Source organism: Pelobates fuscus, chromosome 7, assembly GCF_036172605.1.
Source record: "Pelobates fuscus isolate aPelFus1 chromosome 7, aPelFus1.pri, whole genome shotgun sequence".
Taxonomy (NCBI): domain Eukaryota; kingdom Metazoa; phylum Chordata; class Amphibia; order Anura; family Pelobatidae; genus Pelobates; species Pelobates fuscus.
Genome location: NC_086323.1, coordinates 126,957,400 through 126,968,925, shown reverse-complemented (window position 1 = coordinate 126,968,925; position 11,526 = coordinate 126,957,400). Strand labels below are relative to the sequence as shown.

At 44.6% G+C, this 11,526-nt stretch overlaps 1 protein-coding gene across 1 annotated transcript in view; it reads left to right on the top strand.

Moving 5' to 3' along the window:
- The first annotated feature begins 345 nt into the window (after window positions 1-345).
- The window catches only part of RASSF1 (Ras association domain family member 1), a 97,583-nt gene continuing 86,402 nt past the window's right edge, over window positions 346-11,526 (top strand). Inside the window, exon 1 of the mRNA XM_063426584.1 lies at window positions 346-1,471. Coding sequence (XP_063282654.1) covers window positions 1,153-1,471 — 319 coding nt within the window. The 5' untranslated portion in view covers window positions 346-1,152. The remainder of the gene's footprint in view (window positions 1,472-11,526) is intronic.

Below are 11,526 nucleotides of genomic sequence, written 5' to 3'. Positions count from 1 at the left end.
TAAACCCTGATTAAGGATGATAGGAATTGCAATCCAGCAAAAGCTAGAGGGCACAACTTGCTTATTGCACTGCAGAAATGCATATACCTATCTGCCGGTGGCAAGGTTCTATTGGTTTCCATGGTGATTGCTTCAGTTTTAGAACTTTGCCCCAGACGTTCTATTTGCGTCTCACTGACAGTACGTCAGCCCAGAACTCAGTCTCCGCTGTGAGACGCTCTGACTCTTTTTATCAACGCTCAGATCTCTTCTCTTATGTTCTTTGCCACTTGAAGACATCTTGCTGTATGTAACTCCCCCCGCCCCCTTTTGTTTCACTTTTGCAACTTTCTCTGTGCTGACATTTTTATTGTAATTATTATTTTGTATCCTTTGTCTGATTCCCCTCACATCTCAAGTTGTATTTATCCCCCCCTTCCAGATCTACAAGCAACATTCTTGTCCGTTTTTCCTGCAGTGGTTTGGCTTTCTTTGTCCTTACTTTGCAGGATATGTGAATGACTGGACACACCACTGCAGCTGTTAAAATTGAGATGAATCAGGATTTGCAACAATGCAGCCAATGTCCCTCTAGCAATGAGTAGTGGGTAACGTTAACCCCTCCCTTCCTTCAAGTGCTGACACTGAGACTTTCAAAGGGATAGTGAACTTGGAAACTCTAAGATAAGGAAGCATCTTGCTAAGTTCCTTCTCTAACTTCTCTTCGTAGGATACACATCAACAGCAGGAGCAGGCAGCCTCAAAAATTCATTATATAATTACACCAGGGGTTCAGCAGGCTGAACAGAGATGCACGTGTAATTCTTGCAGTGGATACTGTACAAGTAAGTTAAGAAAGAAAGAGAAGACCAAAGTGGGGGAGTGACAGATGAGAAGTGCAGAATGTGAGACGTTGGGGCGAGGGAGGAGAGCGGAGGAAGGAAGCTAAAAACTGAAAGAGAGAAAAAGAGGACAATCTCTGTGGGTAGGACACCTACAAAATAAAGAAGGGAACGAATTAACACGTGAAAGAAGAAAGAAATGCCAGTGCTAAGACAGGGTATAGTATAACATAGAGAATTCACTAGACAGATGTTGAAAGAAGCAGATGTTGGGGTTATTTTGACTCCCCGGTAAATCTACACTGAGCCCCACGTGCTGGAAATACGTGGAATGTGGTCAGAAGGAACAGTCTATGAAATGATTGAGCTGAAGCCTATGTTGCCATGTGATGGACTAGACTTGGCACAGGGCACCAGAGGTGGGCATCGCTTGGAACGCACCAACGCGGTTCGGATTCCACCTGGCAGAGCTCCCCCCATCCTTCTGCGCAGTCTCCGAAGGAGAGGAGTCGAGGGGCAGAATAACACTGTGCCCAGTAAAGTAGGAGAGGGACACTACTTCAAACCAACCTCTCATACACAACATACCTGGTGCGACCTCTGTGGAGACTTTATATGGGGCATCTACAGGAAAAGCCTCCGCTGCACATGTGAGTATCTGGGGGTGGCATAAAAAAGAAAAATGTCATGAAATTCACAATACATTAACATTTCCCACAGACATTTTAATATGGTAAAACTGCGTGAATAATCTGTTCATCATATTGAATATTATAGCACTATGTATCCGTAACTCCACGTTTCATCAGAATGCATGCAATAAACTGAATATTGTGGAGAATCGACAAAAGAATTGGGAATATTTTTATAGCAGCCAAACTGGGAAACCTGTGAATCTGGAAATGTTTCTCAGTTTATCTAATTTGGCCTAAAGCTTGCAATTCCCTTGTCAATGCTTGGCTTAGTAAATAATAAAAAGGTGGAGAGGTGGAGAGGATTTATCTCCTAGGGGAGATGAAATATATATATATTAAATAGAAATTAATAACAATGGGGGGGTTTGAGTACCTGCATCTACACTCCTTGCCACCATTATCATCAGTAATATTTGGATATGACCTTTTGCAGTTATGAAATGAATGCTTAAAAGTTATACCAAACTTTATAAATAAAATACAACTATAACAGCATCACCACCGGTAAACCCTGCCATTTACACTAGTGGTAAATCTATTATGTTCAGTGTTTCGTGCAAACGGGACTCCAAGCTGCATGATTCTGTATTCTGGGTCATGTGTTGAATTACAGTACGCAAACAGATGACACGAGTGACATTTCCAAGAGATGAAGCAAAGTATAGAACAGAACCAAAGACAGTTTAAGCTGGAAATGTAATCTAATTCATTTACGTGTTTATATTTGTGTGAGGATATTACACCTGTGTGTGTGTATCTTTATACGTCCTATTCTAAGAGAATATTTAGAAATGCTGTAAAATGCCATATGTATAGGAAAATGAAGGATGAAATATACATAGATCAAGAAGAAGATAGTGTTTAAAAATCCCCTTGAGGTGGTGAGTGACTGCATAGAGAGAGGGTATCATTATTTATGTAGTTTATATTTCTTATACAGCATCCTTATCTAGCGCACTTTAAATAGATTAGTAGTTATACAACAATGAGCACATGACACAGTAGAGTACGGAGGAATTGATGTTAATTGATAGTGGTAACTAGGGAAAGAACTAGACTTTAGGATGATAGGTACTGTAGTCAGAAGATGTAAACACAGGGAGAAAGAATCCCGGTTGAAAGAGTTATACTGATGATTCTTATGAAATCTAGGGAATTATTTAGGAATACTGGGCTTGGAGGAAGACTATCCGGGTAGGAGACTGAATGGATGTGATAAAAGCCATTTGCCCCAGGTAGAGGGTCACAGATGGAGAATGAATAGAACCAGGAACAAGCGGACAAAGGTGACAATACATTTTTTAGTCAAGGAGTTCATACAGAGAATTGCTATTTAATATTGGAAGTGGATAATCCAGGGTATGATCCTGCAGCCTCTCAAGTCTGCAAAGGTTCCCCTGCCACATTTGTAAACAGATTTGGCACAAGTAGACAATTTCTTCTGTCTCAACATCTTGGAAAGGTTGACCTTTATAGACGATATTAATCATAAAAATATCCTGCTTTTTAAGGGCAAATTGCTAAATAAGAAGCAATCATCACTGCTTCAATATTTTATTTTTTTTTTTGCATTTTTCCCAAGGATTACAGCTGCCTTACCTTAAAATATATGGCCTTGCATTATTTGTTTCCCTCTCTCTTACATAACCCTGTCATTGAGCTTGACATGAGTTACTAGTATACAATGGACATTAAGCAATGATTAGGCAGACAACCCATGGTTTTATGCAAATCATTGATGAGGTAGGGTTGGATGAGGGCCAAAACCTTTGAAGGTTTATTTTCTCATATATACTTCATGATAGGTTCATGCTTCTTAAGGTATGGTTTACATAAGGTTGTTTTGGGTGGTTCAAAGTGCCAGTAAGCAGGGGCTGTTGCCCAGCATCTAGAAAGCAGTGATTTATTGCCACAGGCGTGGGCCACTCTCCTAATTTCCTGGCAGAGGGTGAGACCAGGTTTATCTTCTTGTAAATACTTTATTTTAAGAAAGTTGCTGATAATATTTAAACTTTTCCCTTCCTTCCCCTTTTTCCACACCGCAATGAGCGATGATCTGGAGGTGTTACATTGCCCGTAGTCATATTTTCTGGCTCAGTTCTAATGCACATACTGACCGCTTCTTTTAGTCGGTGGTTCCCATGACAATTAAAATTGTGACAGTTCTGTTCTGTTCAGGGGCTTGTTAGATCCCATGTGATAGGGAGCCAAGTTAGGTTGCTGCGGAGATGTATAGACAACTTTGGATTGTCGACATCTTGAGGGACTACATATTGTATTCTGCTCTTCATGGGACCTATTCCTGCATAGATATGTTCCTAACTACCCATAGAATAATCCTGCTAGTACCTAGATCAGATATTGACTATAGTTCATGGTCTGATCATGCAGACATTGCCATTCACCTTAGGAAGCTGCTTCCCCAAGCCCAGAGGTCCTGGAGATTCAATTCCTCCATGCTAAAAGACTAGGCTTTGGTCAAGGAGGTAACCCAAGTAATCCAGGACTAGAGGTCCTCCCATCCACAATATGGTCAGTCCATAAGGCAGTTGTGAAAGGGCATTTAATTAAACTTGCCACCCATAGGAAGAAGGTAAAGACGCAAGCCACTTTTGATTTGCAAAGAGCCCTATATAAGGCAGACGCAAGACCAGGGCCAGATTAACATAGGGGCTGATGGAGCTGCAGCTCCAGGCCCAAGCCCATGGAACAGGCCCATTGATTTAAAAAAAAAAAAAATCATTTTTTTGTTCGCACTACTCTTAGCGTTGCCAGGTATTTCTCAGGTATTTCTTAGGGTTGCCAGGTATTTCTCAGAAGTATTACTCAGGTATTTGAGTCTGCCCAGCCAGTGCCGGTATTGCAGTAATACTGGCAATACAAATGTCAGTCTCAGTATGAACAGAGATTATTCTGTAATACCAGCGCCGGCCAGTAGGGGGTCGCTGTGTGTGTGGAGAGAGGCAGGGATAAGAAGTTACAGCATCTCCCTCCCTGCCTCTTTCTACTCAATGATCCGCGGAGGAGCAGCTCTGCACAGAGAGTCCAGACAGCAGCTCCGAGCCTGCAGAGACAGCCAACAGCTCAGGTAAGTGAGGGATGAGGAGAAATGGGGACACAGACACTAGGGTAAACTGTGAGAAATGGGGACGGCGAGAGACTTGGGGACACTGAGACATTAAGACACTGGGGACCCTGAGACACTAGGGACACAGTGACCCCATGTCTCCCAGTGGCCCCAGTGTCTCATGTCTCCCAGTGTCCCTGGTGTCTCCCAGAGTCCCCTAGTCTCTCTGTGTCCCCATGTATCTCCTAGTGTCTCAGTGTCCCCATGTCTCTAAGTGTCTCCTAGTGACATGGGGAGTGGGGACACAGACTCCAAGGGACACTGGGAGACATGGGGATACAAACACTAGGGGTCACTGGTTGATTTGAGGACACTAGGGGACACTAAGACACATGGGGTCACAGGGATACTTGGCGACTTTGAGACCTCGGAGAAATGGGGCACTCCCAGTGTCCCCATGTCTCGCAGCCAGTGTCCCTAGTATCTCAGTATCCCCATGTCTCCCAATGTCCCTGGTGTCTGTGTCCCTAGTCTCTCAGTGTCCCCATGTATCTGTGTCCCCATGTCTCTCCCAGTTACACTGGGAGACATGGGGATACAAACACTAGGGAACACTGGGCGACATGGGGACCAGGGAGACATGGGGCACTCCCAGGGACCCCATGTCTCCCAGACAGTGTCCCTAGTATGTCAGTGTCCCCATGTCTCTCAGTGTCTGTAGTGTGCCAGTGTCCCTAGTGTCTCAGTGTTTCCATGTCTCCCAAAGTCCCCTAGTCTCCCAGTGTCCCTATGTATCCCAGTGTCCCTATGTCTCCCAGTGTCTCAGTGTCCCCTAGTATAAAAGAAAAAAAATCTCAGGCACTAACTGTGATAGATTTAAGCAGGTTTATTGGACACCGCAATGTTTTGACCTGTCTTTATCAGGTCTACAGTACCCCCTATGTATCAGTGTCCCCTATGTATCACAATGTCTCAGTGCCCCATGTCTCCCAGTGTCTGTAGTGTCACAGTGCCCCCATGTCTCACAGTGCCCCCTAGTATAAAAGAAAAAATCTCAGGCACTCACTGTGATAGATTTAATTAGGCCCATCATAATTGTCAGCACCAGGCCCACTGGGCTCTTAATCTGGCCCTGGGCAAGACACAAGGCGGACCTTTCCCTGATTCCCTGGAGGAATTGAAAATCATAAAACTAAATCTCAAGCGTACCCTCCTGGATGATGTTCAAGCATACCCTCTTGGATGATGTGCAAGCGTACCCTACTTCTGTGGCACCGAAATTTACTTGGCCCCGTATGTTCTTTTATGAAAAAGCTGATGATTATAATTTGGCTCGAACATTACGCCCTGTGCCAGACCCAAACCGATAATAATGAAAAGGCGTCCAGGAAACAAAATAGAGACCTCTACTGAGAATACTCACAGCATTTAGGGTTGTTTCAAATCTCTATATAATTATTCCCCTGACCGGGGTGAAAAAAACACCACAGGACTACAAAAACGATTACAGTGATTTTCAGCCTGTCATTACTGTCTCTATCTACTGATTCCCAAGAAGTACTATTTGCAAATATTACACAGAAAAATATTGTAATGACCACCACCTCCTTAAAAAGGCAACAAGGCCCTAATGGCTTCAGCTGTGCTTACTGTATGAAGCCCTAGTTCCTCATATGACTACATTGTTCAATGCAGTGGTTTATGGTGAATCTCTAGCTAATGAGATGACTCCACCCTAGTAGGCAGTTATAGAACCATTTCTTTAATTAATACAGACACAAAAGTGTTGGCAAAAGTCATAGCTAATAGATTGCTAACTAGATTGATACACCCATATCAGGAGGGGTTCATCCTGGAGTACCAATTATACGAAAATACCATAAGGATAATATATTTAGTGTGGGGCTCGGGAGCCGGTTGGACACCTCCTCTGCTCATTTCTTTGGATGTATAGAAGGCTTGGAGTGGTCATATATATTTGAGTTGCAGGAACATTGGTGGTTTCCAAGCTATATATACAGGACTAAGGGTGAAATTCCCGGGAGCTGTGTTGGTCCCATTTCTGATTTTTAACACTACAAGGCAGGGATCTCCTCTTTCCCCTCTATTAGTTTTCCAGTTTTTCCAGGGGGTGAGAGAGAATCAGTCGATTAGAGGCATAGTAATAGGGACAGAATCCTACAAACGTGCAGCATATGCTGACGATGTCATTCTTACAATTGCAGATCCAATAGAATCTTTACTCTCACTGTTTGAATCAATCCAAAGCTTCAGACAGGTCTCAGGCTACATAATAAACATAGAGAAATTTAGCACAATGTCATTGAATTTGTCGGCTGCGGACACAGAATGGATTTCGTCAAATCCTAACCTCCAAATTAACTCATCCATAAAATACCTAGGAATACCTAGGAATCCAGGATACATAAGACTGCAAGTCTGCCAACTAGACCATCCTATTTAAAAAAATTAAAAAAGACCTAGCAGCATAGGGTGACAATATCAACAGTAATGAATGGGAAACTATATGGGAGCTGGCTGCCAAGTTGTCGATCTGTGTAACATCTCAGGAGCAAATGTACAAACCAAGGTTTAGATGGCATAACGCTCCTGTTCGGTTGCACAAAATAGGAATGACCATCACAGGTGAGTGCTGGAGATCATGCAGTCAAAGAGGCCCTTACCTCCATAGGTGGTGGTCCTAGTAGGCTTCTGGGAGAAGCACAGAACATATTCAATAAAATTACTCTGGCAGCTAGAAGGGCCATTGCAGCGAATTGACTACAGGTGTCTATCCCATCTATGTGTGGGGTTAAAGCTAAAAATGATGAGAACCATGTCATGGACAAACTCACAGCCATAGTACTTCATTCACCACCTACATTTTATAAAATAAGGGAACCATGGCATAACTACAAATTTCAGGAAATAACTGACAAGTACTTCTCATTGTGGTGTTACCCTATCCCCCCCACTCCTACCCCCACCCTCATGTTACTTTCTTATTTTCTTGAGTTGAATAAAAATACGATACAGGTTTATCTACTTTAAAGCAACGGAAACAGTACTTAAAAATGCTTTTAAATGTAACCACATTCTTAGAAATTGTACACCATTTTCATCAATCTGTTTAATTGACAATTGTGTTTTTGCAAAGGTCATACTAAGCTGTTTATATCTGGAAAAATGCTGTACTAGTTTACTCCTGTTTCTTAAATAAATTATTAAAATAAAATAAAAAAAAATATATAAATTTTTAAATTAATTAATTTATTTATTTTTCTTTATATTTCATATTTGTACATTTTAATAATTGTTCATTTAAACTACCAGACCATGGAATGGAGAGTCTATTCATTCAGCAGCTTCTATTAGGTTAACCAGTTTCCTACATAATAGTATGTACTGTTACTCTCAATGGACGGCCAGTGACAGCCTGAGAGCGTTGGCTTTTCAACCTATCACAAATGCCGAAGGCAACAATTCCTTATAAGTATGGCGGTTAAGCAGAGGACATGGTAAGCAGTGTGCACACTACCCTGGGACCTGAATTTTGGCGTTAAATCGTTAGAAAACGGCTTAACACCTTAAGGTAAGATGGCACCCAAGTTCCCCAAACAACTTAAATGAGACAATAAGCATTTGACGACTAGCCCATTAAAAAAAGGGTGGACCACTAGGTAGGGGCCCCTGGCCTAGGACAGAGCCTCTGCTTTCCTTCATGTAAGGGCGTATTGTATAGCCGATTTTGTAAGTCAAACTTTATGGCTGCATCAGAAAAATCCCCCTAAAGCATTGATTCAATGGTTACCTATGGGGAGGGCCTAATGCGCTCACAATGCTCGCTGTGCATGCGCATTGGCCCCTCCGAATAACTTTGGAGGAAATTAAGCGTTGACCCAGCACCAAGGGAGATCGGCGCTGGTATCGGGTAAGCAAACAACGTTTTTTTTTATCCCTTCATGTGCCTTCGGTGTGGAGGGGGGTAAGGGGTGGGAGGCGGGAAGGAGTGTAGGACCAGAGGGCACTATAGTGTTAGAAATACAGATTTGTATTCCTAACACTTTTAGTAACTAGAGCCCTGAGGATTCAATCTTTTTGTCTTGTTTTATAAACTCCTTTATTCCCCAGACCAAATATGATCCTAAAAGGTTTCCTGAGAATGTTTATTATGATAAGAATTTTAATATGACAAAATCTACAGAGACACAGGATCTGCCGACTGCCTTTGTTATATATTGGTGCTGCCAGACAAAATCCTGTAAATAAAGAGAAAACAGACCACATATTGTTTCAGGACGCAGCTAATGAAATAAGGATTTATGCAGAGTTTCTATTGCAATTAACGATTTATGCTATTATGCAGAGTTTCCTGTATTAATGCTGCTAACACAATGAACAACTGGATTAAAAATGTTCTATAATAGCATGTGTCATTGCATTATGTGAAGTTCCAGTATATCGCTCTGTGTCCCACACAATGTGTGCCGATATAGTGGTGTATATTTTTTGGAAAAAGGAGGTAAGCCCCACAATCCTCAGGCTGGCTAAACCTAAGCCCTCTGAATCTCCTCACTAACCATTACAGCAACAATAACAATGGCATTGTTGTAATGTTATCAAATGTCATTCAGGCCAGGAACCAGCTCCCTCAGCCGATCCACATCCCTTTTCATCCTCCTCACCAACTCCCTTTGGGGAATCCCACCTAAGTCGTTCCCCCCTCCGTGGACCAACACCACATCCGGGACCGACCCACCAACCACTTTTTGAAACAAGAAACTGCATAAACTCTGCCAACTAGCGCCCCTAAAACCAAACCAATATAGAGTCACTCGTTCCAATGGAAAGCCCAGCTGTGATCCGCTTCTGCGAACTGCGGCTCTCTTCTCCACCCAGTACACATACGAGTGGCCCAGCAACCAAACTTCCAAACCTGAAAAGAGACAAAATTAGTGGCAGAAAAAAGGCAACGTCCCCATCCCAAATTCCTGGCCCCAGTCATTTACACCAACTTATCCGGCCTTACGTACGAGCGGAATCGCATGGATTCCCACCTCCCTATCCGTTTGATCCTCTCGTCCCCCAAGCCTAAACGCGCAGCCTCCGTCGTTGCCACCATGCGAAAAGAATGCGTCCCAAATTGGCTTGGTTCCAGGCCCAGCTTCTGCAATCCCATCCGAAAGACCCGCAGAAACTGAAATCGTGACAACGCCAAACCATCGGCGTGCACAAAGAAACAACCCTTCCCTTCTGGTCGAATCTCACTGTACCTTGCGCCGCAAGCCACCGGGCAAGCCCCTGATCCTGGTAACTCATACAACACCACCGCACATCCTTTGCCCAAACGTCCGTTTTAGACCGGCGCAGCCATATCTGCACCCTGTCACTACCTATGACCACGTCCTCAAGCATTAATCCGCCGTTCCCTAACCTGTTGGCACTCACCAACTCGCTAATGCGAAAAGCACCAAAGAACGCCCAGACAAACGCCCCAGAAAATAGTGTTACTTCGAAAGGGGAATTACACAGCTCTATCAACACCCCTAACAGTTTCAGTAAAACCGACACTGGCCGCCTCGGGTCCGCGAGCTTCTTACCCCTCTTAAAACCCTTCAACGCCTGGCGTATTACGAAATTCTTCGTAATGTCCTCCCACCCGTTGAATTTGAACAAAAACACCAGGGCAGACATGCACCTATCTACCACGGCCGGTGACGCCTGTTTAGCGAACAAGCGACACAGCACCCACAACAGCACATCCACCCTCTGCCCCTGCGAACTGTCGCCCCCTACCTGATGTACCGCCTCTTCCCATTCCTTCCAAACCTTGACGTAACCCGACCAAGTGCTCGGCGCCAGAGAATTCTTTATACACTCCCCAAGCATGCGGTCCCGAGCTGCCACATCTCGCCCGGGCAGGCCTGCCCCTGTTCCATAGCGTCCGGCGCCGCTTCCCGAAATCGTTCCCACTGAAAACGAGAAAGCGCATCAGCCACCACGTTCAACATACCAGGGATGTGTCTAGCCCTAAACACCAAGTTGAAAGACATGCAGAGAAGGACAAAACGCCGCAGCAAACATAAAACAGGGGGGGGATGACGCCGACAAACTATTGACCGCCTGTACCACCGCCATGTTATCCGAGTGAAATACAATGTGCTTGTTTGCTAACACCGGCCCCCACAAACTTACCGCCACCACCACTGGGAACAGCTCCAAAAACGCTAGGTTTTTAATCAGTGAGCTCTGTTTCCAAGCCTCAGGCCATGGCTCGGCGCACCAGTGACCCCCCAAGTAAGCCCCAAAGCCCATGCTACCAGAAGCGTCGGTATACAGTCCCACAACCTCCCCTGTCGCCACAGGTTCCCTAAAAATCACCGTCCCATTAAAATCCTGTAAGAACCGGTCCCACACCATTAAGTCCGCCTTCATATCCGCCGAAACCCTAATGTAATGCGACGGCAGTCGCACTTTGGACGTTGCTTGCGCAAGGCGCCTACAAAAAACCCTCCCCATGGGTATGACCCGGCACGCGAAATTAAGGCTCCCTACCAGCGATTGGAGCCCCCGCAGTGTCACCTTCTTGGCCCTCCCCACCGTGGCAACCAACTCCCGTAGCCGTGACAATTTGTCCCCCGGCAGCCGGCATTCCCATTTTTCGGAATCAACTTCTAAACCCAAAAAACGAAGGCACGTCGTGGGCCCAACCGTCTTGTCCTCTGCCAGGGGAACCCCGAATTTGTACGCCACCCATTGAAACACGTCCAATACCTGCTTACAACGGTCCGAGTCTCGCGGGCCCACGCAGAGAAAATCGTCAAGGTAGTGCACCACAGCGCCCCCTGCCGATTCCGTCCGCACAACCCACTCCAAGAAGGTACTAAACTTCTCGAAATAGGCGCACGAGATCGAACACCCCATTGGTAGGCACAGGTCAACA